General features: G+C 36.8%; 2 protein-coding genes across 2 annotated transcripts in view; both read right to left on the bottom strand.

The window, feature by feature from the left end:
* Nucleotides 1–431: 431 nt before the first annotated feature.
* Nucleotides 432–10,945, bottom strand: LOC133532866 (vacuolar protein sorting-associated protein 37A-like). The gene is made up of 6 exons (XM_061871724.1): nt 10,758–10,945; nt 10,276–10,611; nt 9,703–9,844; nt 6,478–6,671; nt 6,170–6,282; nt 432–3,011 (listed from the first exon to the last, which is right to left on the bottom strand). The coding sequence occupies exons 2-6, from the start codon at nt 10,590–10,592 to the stop codon at nt 2,890–2,892; spliced, it is 888 nt and encodes a 295-aa protein (XP_061727708.1). The 5' UTR covers nt 10,593–10,611; nt 10,758–10,945; the 3' UTR covers nt 432–2,889.
* Nucleotides 10,946–12,643: 1,698 nt separating this feature from the next.
* The window catches only part of LOC133532867 (acetyl-CoA carboxylase), a 134,978-nt gene continuing 129,097 nt past the window's right edge, over nt 12,644–18,524 (bottom strand). Inside the window, 1 exon segment of the mRNA XM_061871725.1 lies at nt 12,644–18,135. Within this exon segment, the coding sequence (XP_061727709.1) occupies nt 18,070–18,135 (66 nt within the window). The 3' untranslated portion in view covers nt 12,644–18,069.

Below are 18,524 nucleotides of genomic sequence, written 5' to 3'. Positions count from 1 at the left end.
GTCGTGTACAAGTATTTTTTTTTGTCCGTATCAATATTTTTAGATGTGAGTATGCAAGACTGATAATTTTAATGAAACGCCGTGTGTAAAATACAATATTAATCGTTACATTTTAGCGCTTCATTCAGGGTCTCTTATTGAGAATCTGCAAACTAATTTGCACCTTACAATAGGCGGGTCCACACAGAGCGAGCAGCCTCGCGAGGAAATTTCCTCACGCGGCAAACGACGGGCCTCACGCGGCCGCGTGCTCGTGTAACTTTTGCCTCAGCCGAGCCAATTTGCTCGGTAAGATGGCATCCCTCAGTCAGCTGTTCAAAATGGTGCTGCACATATTCACTGCCGTGGCTCGTTATGTTTTTTGCTTTTCAAAGCAATCCAAAAGAGAAAAAAAACAAGATGCAGAAGATTTTGGGGGCAAAAAATCTATGAATATCAATAACGATACGGAAATCGGTTTTTTTGAGATTAGAAAATGGAGTCAAGACGAATTTTAAACTCATTAAAAAATAGAACGATTCGACTTGTTATGTTCACAATTACACGTAAAACTTAAATGGCAAGATACAAATTGAAGAAAGGTATCACTTTCAGGGCGGTGGTGCTTCCCACGAAGCGATATTTAGCGATGGAAGACTCATACGTCTCCGTCTATTTATAAAATTTACAATCAAATTAAACATCAATCCTCTCTAATTCCCCTATTCGTATAGTTGGGATCTCTAGCATCCCATATCATGTATTTGCTTCATTCATTAATTTTTTCCAATTTCATGTACGGATCGAAATAAATAACCACGCGCACCAAACAAACAGCGCGCGGCAAACGACTGAGGCGCTTTTGAGCATGCCAAAAAACCGACACCGAGCGGCTGGGCCAAGGTCGCGCTCGCCCGAGGAAAACGTGCGCTTTGCCTCGGCCGAGGCACGTCGACACTGGTCGTTTTGTTCGCTAGGAAATTGTATGTGGACCTGCCTATTGACGTGTTAAGGTTGAAACTGGATTGGAATGTATGTGATCGATAAAAAAACTTTTACGTCGCTCTTTAAGGCCCTGTAAGTTCATGTTTTTCACTCTCTTTTTAAAGTGCATTTTAGATCTATGTTGGTTATTTTTTATCCGGACTAATCCCCAGAATTCGCATACCATTCCAACCCAGAGGATAAACTAGGCCTTATTGGGTTAAGTCCGGTTTTCTCACGATGTTTTCCTTCACCAAAAAGCGACTGGTAAATATCAAATGATATGTCGTGCATAAGTTCGGAAAAACTCATTGGTACGAACCGGGGTTTAACCCGCGACCTCCGGATTGCAAGTCGCACGCTCTCGCCGCTAGGCCACCAGCTCTTTTTTTAGGCACTTTGTATGTATCGATATTTTCAAACGTGACTGTATTGAGACTGACGTTCGTACGTTTCCGTGAAAAGCCGGGAAGCGCGGAATGGCCCAGTTGTGACATAAGTAGTAGCAAAATCAAGAAAAATGTATGCTCGAATAGATTGCGATATAACTTTGGCCTACACTCGAGTAGATGGCGACACCGTTTGATATCAGTGAAAGAACATGGTTCCAATAGCCATATGGCATTCTAAGAGTTTTAGTCCGTTGTCGAAAGATGGCAGTAAATTTAGTTGACTACAAAATTTACTTTGACAATACACCTCCATACAAAATTCAGTTTGGTAGTGCTACATTTCATTAGATAAGTACCTAAGTATCTATGACACCCAGTTTGGGTTCAGAACTGGGTTATCTACAGAAAGTGCCATTATGTGTCTCAAGCATACTGTCGGGTACTACACGGACAGGAAAACACCAATCTATGCCTGCTTCCTCGACCTCTCCAAAGCGTTTGACAGGGTTAATTACAATATGCTTTGGAAGAAAATGGAGGAGGCAGGTATACCGAATGACTGTACAGATTTGCTAAAGTTTTGGTACCAAAATCAAACAAACCAGGTCAGGTGGGCCAAGTCACTATCTTCTGAGTACAGGCTTGAATGTGGTGTAAGACAGGGGGGCCTTACGTCTCCGAAACTGTTCAACTTGTATATGAACGACTTGATAGGCGAACTTAGCAGCATGCATGCGGGATGCTATATTGAAAACACTTGTGTTAACAATATAAGCTACGCAGATGACATGGTGCTGCTAAGTCCGTCTATCGGGGCCCTTAGACAGTTAGTGGCCAAGTGTGAGAAGTATGCAGCCGCACATGGACTCGTATACAACGCCGCCAAGAGTGAAGTGATGGTCTTTAAGGCGGGTAAAATAAAACCATATTTTGTACCTCCAGTGTCGCTTGGCGAGGTTGTACTTAGAGTAGTGGATCGCTTCAAATACTTGGGCCACATTATAACTAATGATCTGTGTGATGATAGTGATATCGAGAGGGAGCGAAGGGCGTTGTCGGTTAGGAGTAATATGCTAGCTCGAAGATTCGCTAGATGCTCCGTGGAAGTAAAAATAACTCTATTCAAAGCATATAGCCAGTCTTTTTACTCTAGCGCCCTTCGCATTCAATACAACAACGCTTTCAGAATGCTGTTGAGACTTCCAAAATGGTGCAGTGCATCAGGAATGTTCGCCCAAGCGCACACGGACGATTTTCACGCGATAATGCGTAAAAAAATCACGTCGCTAATGGGTCGCGTAAGGGAAAGTCGAAACAGCATTCTGAAGGTGATTGCGGACAGATTTAGCTGCCCCATAATGTGGCATTGGATGGAGCAGGTCAGATCTACTTTGACCTATGTCAAATAGGTCTGATTGGCATAGTATAACCTTTGTGAATAATATAGGTTTTAAGTTAATTTTACTAACCATATATGGACTTCTGGGTCTGAAATAAAGATATATTTATTTTATTTATTATTTAGTGCACGGCCCTAGGTGGCGCGGTGCAGCTGCGCGAGCTGGTGCGCGAGGCGCTCCTCGCGCGCGCGCCGCGCCTGCCCGCGGGCGCGCGTCTCGGCGAACTGGGAGATGAAGCTCTCCACTGGCATCTTACCTGGCAAAATAATACTACATTATTGCAGAGGCGGGGGAAACAGCAATTCGTGGATAAGTTTCTATTTTGTCGGACGACGTGCAGTCCGACAAAAAAGACAATTTTTTTTTGATACAACGATGGTGGCAAACACGCATACGGTCCGCCTAGTGGTAAGCAGTCACCGTACCCTATGAACGCCTGCAACTCCAGAGGAGTTACATGCGCGTTGCCGACTCCTTAAAAATCTATCTATGCCTCGGCAGGAATAGCAATCCATGCATTGCCATTCCTGCCGAGGCATATATAGTGCTTTTCTCCAAACATGATAAAATAAGATAAGACTAAAGTAAGGTAAAATAAGACTAAATATGGCCATTTGGCGGCAAAATATGTAGGTACATCGATAAAAATTTGTCTATGACCTTTATCTTGGCACTAGAAATGAGGATCTGCAGAGTCCTACCAAAATTTAGGGGTCCGACCCCCATTTCGGGGGGCAATGTGCAGGGAGTTCATTTTAAAATATTCACATTTTACAAACTAGGCGAGTAAGGTGTCATTTTCGTGTATTTTTTTGCGCTGATACGAGTGCAACCATAGTCATTCTTATAGGATCAATATTTTGCGAGATATGTATGGATTTTGTTGAAAAAAAAAACGAATAAATAAAATATTTCAAGTCAAGAGTAGGTATTATTCAGCAAAAACAATTGGAAAACTTTTATTTATTTATTTAATCTTTATTGAAATAAAGAAAATACAATCCTTAAAAATACATATAATTTATGTTGTCTTTGATTTTATTATGCAGTATTCGCACGATCATACACGACGCTCTTGTAAGAACGAGACATGTAACTTGGTCTACCTTCCTATCTCACTCTAATCTATAGTTTGAAATGACTGCAGACCCGTGTAGACGCGGCTATAGTAATAATTGGCTGTTTGCATTGCCACTTTTTGATATTTAACAAATTTAATACATATCAGTAAAAGAATAGGGAGCGTGCATGAACTGTAGGAGGCAGCACAGGAGCCGTCAGATTTTTGGCGTGAGGCGTAAATGTGATGTTTATTGTTCCGATGTAGCCCACAAGATGGCAGAACCTACTATGCACAAGAAAACACTTGACGTGTAAATGTACATGTTTATGGTTCCGATTCAGGCCACAAGATGGCAGACCCTCCAACGCGCACAGTCCCTATAAGGATCAAAGTCAAATGGTGTTCTAAAAGTTTTAATCATGAGTCGAAAGATGGCAGTAAATTTACTGTGGCTACAAAGTTTTCTTTGAAAATCTCTATTTCAAATCTCTTTGGTAGTATTCTACTGTATGTTAAAAACAAATATGTAAATAATGCACTCAGGTGCAGTGAATAAGGGTCACTTGGTAAGGAAAGTGACCCGTTTTCTTGGTGCTTGGGTGTATTATGTAAATTGTGTTCGATAGTATAAGAAAATATAGTGTAATAGGCAGAGCGCCGGGGTGGAGGGGTTGAATCACTTAACACAGTATACAGGTTAACAGATGTATTGTGTCCCAGCTTGTACACTTGAATCCCCAAATACTTGCTATTCTATCATTATATATATTTATTGTACGTGACAGAAGAGGAAATCCCTTATCGAGTGGAGGCGCAAGATCTACATTAAATGTGCTGATCACTCAATATGCACTGACGTGCCAATATGAGTGTCTGCCTATCGCAATAGAACGGGTGTATTTTATTCGCCAACAAACTGTTTCGCAGTTTGACGAAATTCTGTAGGTAGTAGATTTAAGTGTTTTTTGTTTCTGAGCAATAAGTTAAAAACATATTCGTATTTTTTTCTACTGACGTCGCTATTGACAGTGACACTAAACACAAAATCCAGAACAACATAATAGAAAATAAATACCTGAAAATCATGAAACCTATATTGTAATAAAAAAGTACATTACGATACAAGTGCGAAAAATAGGAAATTCGAAACGAGTGGCGATAAATTAAAACACGACCGAAGGGAGTGTTTTAAATCGACACGAGTTGCGAATTACCTATTCGCACATGTATCGTACAACGTTTTACAGTACATATGGCCCTTTAAATGTTCGACACAGTAACGTAATATGCTACTTCTCGCACTAGTGCTATAAAGTAGCCCCATATGTACTGTAAAATATTATAAGCATCTTAGATATTTTTTCATTATCATTTTGTAAATACAGTAGCATTCTGCGAAGTTCAATCTTTTCTTTATAAATATTGTAAGTACGTTTTCTTTTAAGTACCTAGTAACTATATATTATTTGCACGCATAACAACTATAGCGATACATGTATTTTTAATTATTTTGTATACCACTTTAAATTCTGTACTATGTCATGCATTTATTAATTACCTACCGATGTTTTGAAGTCCCTGTACGCGTGACAGACAAGAAGATGCCTAACACCTTCCCTGTTTCGATCTGTAATTTACTATGTATATATACTTTTATTTTCAATGGAACTAAAGGTCTGTTTGTTATTACTTAAGCTTATATATATTAATATGTGACTGTTTGTTTCCTAAATAAAAAAAAAAAAAAAAAAAAAAAAAAAAAAAAAAACTTTAAAAATGTAATGTAAGAGCTAGCCTCCACCTATGCACAGCTGCCAGACGCCTGGATCCAGTAATAAGGATAGTATTTTTTTATACTACGTCGGTGGCAAACAAGCATACGGCCCGCCTGGTGGTAAGCGGTTACCGTAGCCTATGGACGCCTGCAACTCCAGAGGTGTTACATGCGCGCTGCCGACCCTAACACTCCGCACCCTCGTTGAGTTCTGGCAACCTTACTCACCGGCAGGAACACAACACTATGAGTAGGGTCTAGTGTTATTTGGCTGCGGTTTTCTGTAAGGTACTTCCCCAGTTGGGCTCTGCTCTAGATCTGGGATGACATCCGCTGTGCTGTGCCCACCACACAGAGCGAGATGACATAGTATAGTAGGAAGGTAAATGTGGGGAATTTGGTGTTGGGAAAACCACCATGGGGCAATAACGGTAGTATTTGTATACGTGGGTCAGAATTATTTTCGTTGTATTGTGTTTTTCCTCAAAAGTGTGAGTCAGGATGGCGGGTGTACCTAAATAAAAATATTTAAAAAAAACATACCATTTTTTTGTACCTATGTGTCCCTGTCACTCACCTAGTAGGAACTGCTCAGCGATGGCTTCAGCATCCTCGTCTGCCTTCAAAGCGGCAGCCTTTAGGCAATCCCTGATGCGGTGTGGGTCGTACTCTTCTGACAGTTTCTGGTGTCTGCAGATTACGAAACAACACATAACACGTCATGAACGACCTGACTTTAACCTACATTATTTGATCATGTAATGTTTTCATCTAACCTCAACTGTCTTAAGGAGCCATTTGAGGGTAGATTTTGTTTACTTCTATTTATATACCTAAAGATACAGAGTATAATAGAGGATAAAAGATTTCGTTAACAATCCTCACCTAGTATGAAGCTCTTCATAATTGATTTTCATCTGCACCAGCGCGGATATCCGGTCCACGACATCAGTCTTCATTTCATCAAGTCTCTGCTGCTCCGCAATGTTGTCCCGGGCTATCCTCTCGATGGCCAGCATCAGCTCCTCCGTCTCCATGTTTAGGGCCAGGAGTTGGGGCGTGGTTTCTAGAAGTTTGTCCTACGGAAAAGGAGCGTGAAAAAAACTGTTAAATAAATATTTTACGCCCTAGAATTAAAGGACAGTTAAAATACCAATTACGACCTGGTTTTGTGAATTTCTATAACCGATTATTGGTATTGACCCTGCCTATGAAGCCGATGGTCCTGGGTTCGAGTCCCGGAAAGGGCATTTATTTTTGTGATGAGCACAGTTATTTGTATCTGAGTCATGGATGTTTTCTATGTTCATATTTAAGTATTTGTATATTATATATTATAGGATTTACTGTGGTACTTAGTCAATTTGTGTAAGAATGTCCTATAATATTTATTTATTTATTGGCTTAGCACGAGTGCACCGTGATAGCAGGGGGCGAAACTAATAATTTCGGGCATTCTCGGCTTCGTTCGGCACAGTTATGGAGGAGCGGGGCATCCTGATACAGGTTCATTCACCTAAAAGGAAGTCCCAACCACTTATGCCGATTTGTAAACCTTTACTTGATAAGGAAATAAATATTTTTCATTTTCAGCATTGCTCCGAGCAATTATTAAGGTTGGCCCAACTTGAAGTCCCTTTGCGTGCACAACCATAGGTAAGATAATAACTTGAATTTTGATAACCTTAAATGAAAGGGATAGTGCCATACGTGAGAAAGAGACAGCAAGATTTCTCCCTGAATCGCTGTCAAACTTCGGTTTTGTAGAAAGTTTGTTTTCTGTATGGTATTAGAAGCGCTGGTGGTCTTGCGGTAAGAGCGTGCGACTTTCAATTCGGAGGTCGCGGGTTCAAATCCCGGCTCGTACAAATGAGTTATTCAGAACTTATGTACGAAATATCATTTGATATTTACCAGTCGCTTTTCCCAATAAGGCCTAGTTTACCCTCTGGGTTGGAAGGTCAGATGGCAATCACTTTCGTAAAAACTAGTGCCTACGCTAATTCTTGGGATTAGTTGTCAAGCAGACGCCAGGCTCTCATGAGCCGTGTCAAAATGCCGGAAATATAGTAACGCAAAACGCAAACATGCTCACCCTAAATCTACTTGGCGCCGTTACGTGGAGCAAGAGCTGGGTGTATTGGGGATGGGGTGGGAAGAGGTTACCCAAGCTGCCCAGAACCGGAGCCGGTGGAAGAAAATGGTTCGAGCCATACACCCCAGCAGGGGGTCACAGGATGGAAAGAGAGAAGATATCTGACATAAGATATATGAACCAATTTAAAAAAAAGAAGGATGAGAATTTATATGAAATAAACCCGTGTAGTTATAAACAGTGTTTTACTTGTTTGCCTTTTATTTTATGACTTTAACTTTGATTTTATGAGACTATAAGTTTCTTATTATAAAGTTTGACATATCTATATATTTATATTGTTTGATATATATATATATATATTGTCGTTTGACGACCGGTTTGGCCTAGTGGGTAGTGACTCTGCCTACGAAGCTGGTGGTCCCGGGTTCAAATCCTGGTAAGGGCATTTATTTGTGTGATGAGCATGGGTATTTGTTCCTGAGTCATGGGTGTTTTCTATGTATTTAAGTATTTTATACATAATTATATATATCGTTGTCTAAGTACCCTCAATACAAGCCTTATTGAGCTTACTGTGGGACTTAGTCAATTTGTGTAATAATGTCCTATAATATTTATTTATTTATTTATTTATTATTTATTTATCATATCATATCATATCATTTATTCCATTGAATCATGTTCATTTGTACATTTTGGTCTTAAATATAGTCAAGTAGGTACATGATACCCTGCTAGGGTGTACAATTTAGGACTTAAAATTATAAATTATAATTTACATTAATTTCTAGAAATAAATAATTAAATGTCAAAGCAAGTATATAAGTATTAAAATATAAATAATTCATGCAGAAGCATTTTTACAAAATCATTGTTAATCATCAGTTATACGAAAATAAAAAAAATAACAATAATATCATAAAATTCATAAACAATCATTTTCACACTCCAGACTATTATCATCAAAAAATTCATCCATTGAATAATAATATTTTTCTATTAATATTTCCTTTAACCGTTTCTTAAATAACCTATCACTAATTTCTAGATTTAGGAAACCAAGCACTTTATTCATAATGCGCATACATCGACAGTAAGGGCCGTTTCTTACCATAGCTAGTTTGGAGGGTGGCAATAATAGTTGGGGACCGAAACGTTAGCGAATTGGTCTTAACAGTTTTTTTATCTCAAACAACTGAAGGTGACTTTTTACAAATAGTGCCGCCTCCATTATATAAATGGAGGGTAGTGTTAGTATTTTCAGTTGTTTGAAATATGAGCGACAGCTGTTTGGTACACACGTATTGGTTAGGATACGAATGCATTTTTTCTGCATAACGAACAGTTGATGTACATCGGTGCTTTCTCCCCACAGAATAACACCATACCGTAGCCATGCGTACGCATATGCGAAATATGCGGATTTAGCGGTTTCAATATTCGTATTAATCTTTAAGATGCTTAATGCGTAGATGAACCTAGCCAGTTTGGATTTTATATCCTGTATGTGTGATTTCCAATTAATACTCGAGTCGAGTGTTATACCCAATAGTTTGCACTCTTTGTTTTACTTCTTCGATGGTATTATTATTGTCAATTTGTAAACTTATTTGCAGCGGATTTTTTTGATTTGGTTTAAATTGTATTATTTATATCGAGGTTATGTTCGTGGAGCCAGCCAGTAACTTTGTCGAGAGTCTCCAGAAGGCGAGTATTGCATTCTACACTATTTGTACAGTTTAGTAATATTGAGACGTCATCAGCAAACATAACGCATGATGTATTCAAAATTTTTGGCTAGTCATTTATGTATGCTATAAACAGAATTTATTATAGTAATTCAATGTTTATTAAAGAACAATAATAACTGCATCAATATTATATAGTTGCTCTGATCTTCAGATTAAGATGATATTTGTAAAATTTGACAATTTAAAAATGCTTGTTGCTATTTGAATAAAGAATATATTGACTTTGACTTTGATTTATAAGTGTATATGTTAGAAGTGCACCTGCAAGTCCGGGTTCTCCAGGATCTCATGCAGCTCCTCAATGGTCAGCTCTCCGAGCTCCGGGAACAGGAGCGAGTGTGATGTGTGCGAGGGGCTGCTCTGTGAGGACTCTTCTTCCACTGGCACTCCCTTTTGGAGCTCCCTGTGTAGGTGGCACGATAAAATTCCGTTTTTTTAATGTAGTCAGCATCAGTATAAAATAAATAAATTGACTAAGCCCCAATGCCTTAAGGCATTATCTACCAGTCAACCAATGGGTTAAACCAGAAAGATTAAATACCTAGGTGCAGTCTCTTTTAAAGTAAATGAATTTGTAACCAAGACTATATATGAATATAAACTATATATTGATAAACTTACACATATACTTAATACAAATAAACATACATATATTGAGACATACATAATTATATTTATACCTAGTGTGAATCATTAAGTTGATGAAGAAGAAAGTTTGTCAAGGAAATACTTGCGCAACATGCGCTTGAATGTGAATTTGGTCTGAGCTTGTATGGTAGAAGAATATTGTTTTTCTTCCATCACATATGTGTGGCATGCTCAATGTGTACTTACCTAATGACAGCATGCACAACTCTCCCCAAATCCGAATGCACAGTAAACTGAATCAGCCCTGGAGCCCCAACCACTTGACTTGAGTGCTCCGCCACCCATGGATGTGATACCGGAGGATTTACCAATATAACTGGCTGCTCATTAGGAAAATCCGGCCCTAGTATCACGTTCAAGCTGAAATTCTTCCCGTTTATTGTGAAATCTACTTTGTATTCTGTATTTTCAGTCACTTCTTGCACGTTGTCATTGAATATTTTTAAAGTATCGATTTGCCGTTTACGGACATCTTGCTCGTTGTAATATTGCCGTGGTAGCATTGCTGCTACCTAATAATTGCTGAAAAGCAACGAAAGTTACAATTTAGGGCATTTATGAACAAACACGACGAGAATCAACGTTAATAGTACTTATTAAGCAGTCACGGAATTGTAACTCATAGTTTGGTATCATAATATTGCTATAGATTTCGATATATCTCTTACCAAGTTATGTATTGTTACTTAGGTAATTTTTTTTACGAAACTGGAGCAAGAAGCCTTTTAAATTTCAGAGTATGCGCTGCGGAATGAGATCAATAAAATAATAAAAACAGTGAACGTAGAACACAGCAGAGTCAGAGCAAGATATCATCTGACAGATGATATGATATGACATTGACATTAATCAAATGGCGTTCGGATTTCCTACTTTTTATGCACGTTACACATTATTGAATTAATTATTTATTAGTATCGAATCTAGGAAGATCCATATAGTGTTAGTACAGTACAGAGAATCTTAAAAAATAAATATAACTAATCGCAAAAACTGATAAAAAAGTACCAACAGTGTCATTTATCAATAATTTATATTATAGTCTGTCAAGCCATTTCCGTTTGTAAAAAAGAGGCAAATTTTAAGAATGTAAGTGCAAAGAGTTTTCGTCCAATAGAAAAATTGAATTTCGCGCCTTTTTCTAGTGACATTATTTTTCTTTAGATTTATACTTGCAAACTTAAGAATATATTTATATTGATATGGTACGATTTTTTATTAAGGGTCCCCAGCAAGCTCGGTGTTCCAAACGTAGTTACGCTTTCATTTTAAAACGACTAGCAAGATTGCTCTAAAACTTTGTACTTAGACTACTTTGCTCTATTTCGTTTGTTTCATAAGGTAGCAATATAGACTAATTTCAGCCCAGTATGTGCAACTTTAATTACAATCCAAAACGTAGTGTTATAATGAGAACGAAACTCCGTTTGTTTTGTATGGGAAGGTGAAATTCGGCCGAGCTTGCCGGTATGGAAGGTAATGGCAAGGAATAGAATCTCCATAAGCAGAACTGTTGCAAAAGTGTCCCTATCAGTTATAAATAATAGTTCCAAATCTCTCCAGAGTAGCGTTAGAGTAGCTGAGAACCTAGGCGTGATTGACGAAGTGAAGTGCGCTGTCTATGATTAGATTTTTTCTCAAGTATTCTAGATATTGTAGCGCTACCTATTTATGGTTTTTCTTCGAACACTTTTTGGTATATGGAGATTATATTCCTTAACTCTACCTTCCATAGCCGGGGCCGGAGACCAAAGAGTAAAGTAAGTATATGATTGGACTGTCACTCTTATTACTCCTTCATTGGAGTAAAAGAGAAAGATGCCCGCAATTTTCGTTTTTCGGTTTTCGCGATAGGCCCCCTTAGCAAATCTTTTCCGTTTTACGAATTATCAGAACATCTTTAACAATGTTCGACATGATACGTTGCCAAAAAAGTTAAATGTTTCATATTTTTGCATTTGAACTATTTTTTACATTTCAAATATTGTTAACGGTGTGCTGATATTCCGTGAAACGGAAAACGATTATTAGGCCCGAAATCGGGACTAATTTCTGGCCCGATATCGGCAAGTGTGGACGTAATTCGCGCTTTTAGTTTTCTGTGCTTTTTTTGGCACTGTATACTACAGTTTACCTTTTTATTTTAGTTTTAAGTTTTTAATATAATAATAAATAAAATAAATAAATAAATATTATAGGACATTATTACACAAATGTATATATAAATATTATTGCAATCTTGAAATTTCTTGGTAATTTACAACAAGTAGAAAATACATCTGTAGGGCTAATATGGTCGGTGTTTTATCATCTGTCATCATGCCTGTCACGTTCTAACAAGTATGTAAGTGCGAAAGTGACGCATAACATGACAAGTGATAAAAATGCGACCATGATACCGCCGCTGGATCGATATCAGATTTATCGGTGTATTTTTAAAGAAATATATGATCATTGTCAAGAGGGCGCTGTTATTCTCATGTATAGGATGAGCGTAATATTCTCTATTCAGAAAATTCGAGGGTTTGGGGATTGTTATTGTAATAAAACAGTATTTTTAACAGCCTTTTATTGGAAACTTCATGCATATAAACCAACAAACACCTATACAAGCATACCTACGATATGCGATATACGCGGTCATCACGCCGGTGTGTGAGCGAGACAGCGCTATGTAGCGTCCCGCTCACGCACCAGAGCACATCCATAGTGAGGACCGCCATACCAAAAACAATTATATTGCATTTACACGATACGTCCGAACATAGACATCGTGCGACCGACATATTATCGTATACTAAAATCATACTCTATTTCCAAATTATCTGCGCAAATAATTATTGACTAAACTAAGAATAACTCCCTTCGGTCGTGTTTTAAATCCACACGAGTTGTGAATTGCCTATTCGCACATGTATCGAACGACATTTTACCGTATATATAGCCCTTCAAATTTTCGACATAATTACGTAATGTGCTAATCATCGCACTAGGGCGTAAAGAATATTTACAGTACATATGGTGCTACTTTAGCGCACTAGTGCGAAAATTAGCATATTACGTTACTGTGTCGAACATTTAAAGGGCCATATGTACTGTAAAACATTGTACGATACATATGCGAATAGGCAATTCGCAACTCGTGTCGATTTAAAACACTCCCTTCGGTCGTGTTTTAATTTGTCGCCACTCGTTTCGAATTTCCTATTTTTCGCACTTGTATCGTACAACGTTTTACAGTACATATGGCCCTTTAAATGTTAGATGAATAAAACATGATAGGCAGATAATATAAAGTTTACATTTTTAGGTATTTAAATAAAAGTAAACAAACAATTTGTAAAGCTGTTGATACTGGTGAACACCTACATAGGCTACAGTGACCACTTACCTTCAAGCCGTATGCCTGTTTGCTACCGATATTTAAATAAACAGAGATTTTTTGCGCAGTTTTTGAAATAGAATATACCCAGACAGATTACTTAAAATAAATATATCAATGGACCCCAAATTGTAATAACAAATAAGTTAGGTACTAAAATACTTATAAATTAACAATTTCTACAGTAAATAAATGTTTCTCACCGAACCCTGATTAATATTACCTTTTTTTTTTTCAGTTAATCAGTAACAAATAACGCTAGGATTGGCGAAAGTATAAGCAAATACCCTGCAATAAGAGCCATGGCTAGTGCTTATGTTACAGTTATTCTGATTTACTATACTGAAAGAACTGAATTCTGTACATTTCGCAACATTTTACCAAAAAGACCGAACTCAAAAACAGACACGTACAGTAAAGGTATTAAATATCGATACGGACAAAGTGTCAAAAATATGTATACACCACCTTATTGCCTATATATAGGGAGCGTGCATGGACTGTTGGAGGCAGCACATGAGCCGTCAGATTTTTGGCGCGAGGCGTAAATGAGATATTTATTGTCCCGATGTAACCCACAAGATGGCAGCACCTACTACGCATAAGAAAACACGTCACATATAAATGTACATGTTTTTGGTTCTGATTCAGGCCACAAGATGGCAGACCCTCCAACGCGCACGGTCCCTATACATGATTGATTTTGTCACTGCCCGTATCGATATTAAATAACTTGACTGTACATGATAGGAAAAATGACCAATTTTGAAATCGGTCATGGTCAGAGACCGGAATTATTGTGTCATATTTAACTGTCATAGGGAGTTCACATTTATCGACTACCGATACACATATATCGATAAAATTCAAAACACAAAATATTAAAAAAATATAATCGTTACTGGTTATTTGACTGCGAAATAATTAATTTAAGCAGATAATATGGAAAAAAAACTACTTATTAATTTTATAAATAAAGTAATCGAATATTTTTAAGCACTGAAACAGACTTTGAACGTGAAATTGAACAATATCACATATAACGATAAAATTTAGACTACAACATATTAAAACGTTATAATAGTTACTGGTTATCTGACTGCGAAATAATTAAAATTAAGCAGATAATATGGAAAAAACACTACTTATTTATTTTACAAATAAAGTAATCGAATATTTATAAGCACCGAAACAGACTTTGAACTTGAAATTGAAAAAAAAACACGCATTTGAAGTAATTAAATGTGAAACGATTAACTATTAAGTTTTCGTTGCACATACCTATTTCGCGTTTACAACTACTCAAACGTTATCTGGAAGAGATCGCTCTTTAATGATAACATCGCTTGTTATTTACCTCTATTTTTAATGCTACCCTACCCATAGTGTTGTGTTCCTGCCGGTGAGTAAAGTGATGATGATGATGAGTATAAAAAAAATTCTTGTAAATATTTTTTGATTCTACATTATATCGATATAGGTATATCGAAAGTCGATAATAGAGAAGTCCCTAATGACAGTTCAAACAACCACTAGAATTCCGGTCTCAACCGAGCGATGACCAATATAGTAGAAAATATTGAGCATATCTAGTACAGATAAACTTAGAACTTTATTCAAAATAGTGTAAACGAAATGCCTATTACAATATTGGTGTATGCGCATTTAGCCGACAGTTCATATCTGCTGGGCTAAGATGGTCAGCTCTTTATCATTTGTCACCATGCCTGTCGCATTCTAACAAGTATGTAAGTGCGAAAGTGACGGGCGTAGTGACAGGTGATAAAAATGGAACCATGCTGCCACCGCTGATTGTATTTTTATTTCATTTATTAACAACAAAAAAATAACACAAAAGAAATGCTACTTTGTTCGTTTTCATGAAAGTTGAAATTTCATTGAAATAGAATGTACATCGTAATGTACATTGGGCGGCACGAGGATAGTGGACTAAGTTACTCGTAAGTAACCTGTCGTAAACTTTACTGCACTGTGTTGCTTTTAGTACTTCGTGAGCTAATCAAATATTGTCATAGATACCAGTGGCGACGCGTCACAAATATTCGTAGGGAACCCGGAGCTAATTTTGCTTTCCTTTTCTCCATGAACCGATCGTGAAAGGACTCAACGGGCTGAAATTAGACAAGCCAGTGGGAATTGAGTTCTTTGAACGATCCGCCACTGATAGATACATAGTTATAAAACTCTTAACAATGAAGAAAAGTCTTACAAATACACTTTACATATCATATCACTTAGATACCTCCTAGCAGGGTAGAAAAAACCCTCTTCCGGATATGTGATGTGAAAACATTTTTTTCTGATTGTAACTTTGTCAACAGACACAGTGAGCCCTTTTAATATGCACCGTCACTCTTTTTCAGTTTTATCCTCCTAAGGCCCAGCCATACAAAATAAAAATCAAAAATTTACCGCTGAAATTTAAACTTATTGTGTAGGCAATAAAGTTGGTTTTGCGTTGTTTGATAATTGAACGAATCAATGCAAAAGCGACCATGTACCAATTGAAAATTATATAAATTTCATTGAACTGAAGACGTACTATAGGCAGGCCCTTGGGCCTTAGGAGGATAAACGTTTTCTGCTTAGCGTATTAATTTTATTCGAAAATATGTCTCTTGACTTAGCGATATAGTGACCTAACGCAAAATAATTAGAGTCCGTCCAAGCTAAGTTGGCAACGATAGCCCAGTCTGTGCAAGTGTTAAGTAAACGTCATAATTTCATAGATGTTTGACGTTTAAAATAACACTTTCACCGTCTGGGCTATCAAAATAGCTGCCAACTTATCTTGGTCCGACTCAACAAAAAACCGACTCGTATAACGGCTGTTTAGAATTGAATTTAATACATTTTTGAGTTGAGTCGCTATATTTCGTTATCACTTTAAAGAGAGCAATGTTTAGACCAGATTTTTTAAACAGGTTTTTATTTGAGTGCCAACAAATGTAACAAAGTTACTACAAATTTTATCAAATTGGGAGACGCATTTTAAACAGAATAGTATAAAAATAAACATAATCAACTCAATTATACATATGTTTGTTCATTTAAATTGCAAAATTGTGATAAAATACCAGCACCTTTTATATACTAAAAGGCCTAGAAAATATAAATAATTATGTATAGGGAATGTAAATTTTGTACCTTCTACAGGATAAATGAGATTTAAACAAGATTATATCATATTTTTGGTTTTTACCCTCACTTATTATAAACAGTAAAACATACGTAATAATGTATTTTGTTCATTTCTATATACACTACACTAACCCTTGGATAAACATATAGTTGGTTAAGACTCGAGTCCTTTTTGAGTCATCTGCTAGACTCGACTCAGTTTTTTAGACTAATATTAAGTCGAAACTTTAGTTCATTTCAACTTGTTAGCGACTGTCTACAGTCTTTTGTAGAGACTTGAGACATTTTCAGAGAACTCTGTTTTTTATAAAAAAAAATCATAACTAATCATCTTTACATAACATTTGTATGTACACAAATCATACAATAACGCCTATTTCCTTTACTGTTCGTTTAGATAAAACCTACCCAGTTATTGGCGGAGTTTTTATTCGCAGGGTCGAGCTGAAACGGGACTTAAGACTCGAAAGTTTTTTAAGCGCAGTCTCGTAAATACGAGTCGAGTCCTTCAAATTTAGAGTCAACGGACTCGAGTTCCAACCAACACTCTACTCTGTATCTTTAGGTATTTAAATAAAAGTTAACAAACAATTTGTAAAATTTCGGGTAGTTATTTATTTTACAAATTTATTGGTTAATCAACGGTATTTATAACATTTATTGGTTAATCAACCAAATATAAAACCGCCTGGATCTGTCACTGAGCGACCTGATTTTAGCCTACATTATTTGATCATGTAATGTTTTCATCTACCCTCAACTGGCTTAAGGAGCCATTTGAGGGTAGATTTTGTTTATTTTTATTTAAAAACCTAAAGATACAGAGTATAGATAAACATAAAAATATTGTTTATACTCCTCTTACCCAAAAACCCTAACTGTTGTAGTTTATTTATTTATTTAACGCTGTTCTACTTTTTTATATTGGTAAACGGTTGTTTCTTAGAATAATCCTTAAAACACCTCTTTAAAGACTTTAAGTCTGAATCGGACGGACCTAAATCTAAAACTAATAAAAAATTACACTTAGTTACAGTGCATACAAATTAAAAAACTAAATTAACATTCGAATGTCAGCCAATAGTTATATACATTTGAAATTGTGTACAGATTTAAAATTGACGCTATTTTGTTTTAAGTCGTTTTGAAAATCATGAGTATTGCACGGTGGAATTATTTATCCTATATTACAAAAAGGTAACAATTTTAGGAATAAATATTGCTTTTATACAACTGAACGTAATTATAAAAATAATAAACAACAAACCTTATATAAAATAAGTGATGTACATTAATTTTGCGTTTTATAATGCCTTTTTCACGTTCATTTGAGAGTAATATTAACACTTTCAGTGCTGTGGGTCCCCGGGCAGTGAGCGGGTTGAGTGATATGGCGCCTATGGCTTTAAATATAATTTGTTCTATCTACCGGTGTTTTATTGCTCCAATTCTAAAGTTGTGAGTTTCCTGATGAACTCGGCTCGTTGCGACGGCGTGAGTTCCTGTAAAAAAAAGAAGTATATTTATTATTTGAAAGCCAAAAGAGAATGGGATTGGGACATACACACTTTCAAACAAAAAAAAAATCACCATCGATTTAGCCGACTTCTAGAAATCATAGAACGCAGGCAGGTCCATAAAAAAAAAACGGCGAATTAAGAACCTCCTTCTTAAAGGTAGCTGGATATCTGAGCAATGGCAATGAGGTAGTTAGGAACCGTTTATACTAGCAGTAGATGCCAATGGCAGGAGTGTAGGGGCAGTATTGCCACAGTAATTAGTTACCATGACTTGTATGTTTAGCTTTTTTTCAAGCTACTAAGATACCGTTTATAGTAGCAGAATATACTAAAGGCATAAATTTGGGGGCAATGTTGTGTTAATCGTAGAC

The sequence above is a fragment of the Cydia pomonella genome, chromosome 28 (assembly GCF_033807575.1).
Source record: "Cydia pomonella isolate Wapato2018A chromosome 28, ilCydPomo1, whole genome shotgun sequence".
NCBI lineage: Eukaryota > Metazoa > Arthropoda > Insecta > Lepidoptera > Tortricidae > Cydia > Cydia pomonella.
The sequence above is the reverse complement of the archived record's forward strand: the minus strand, read 5'-3'. Positions and strand labels throughout refer to the sequence as shown.

Coding starts and splice junctions, on each gene's coding strand:
- LOC133532866 (XM_061871724.1), bottom strand. CDS start 10,592: ATGCTACCACGGCAATATTACAACGAGCAAGATGTCCGTAAACGGCAA. Junction 9,845..10,275: donor GTTGTGCATGCTGTCATTAG/GTAAGTACACAT, acceptor CCACCTACACAG/GGAGCTCCAAAAGGGAGTGC. Junction 6,672..9,702: donor TGGAGAACCCGGACTTGCAG/GTGCACTTCTAA, acceptor CCTTTTCCGTAG/GACAAACTTCTAGAAACCAC.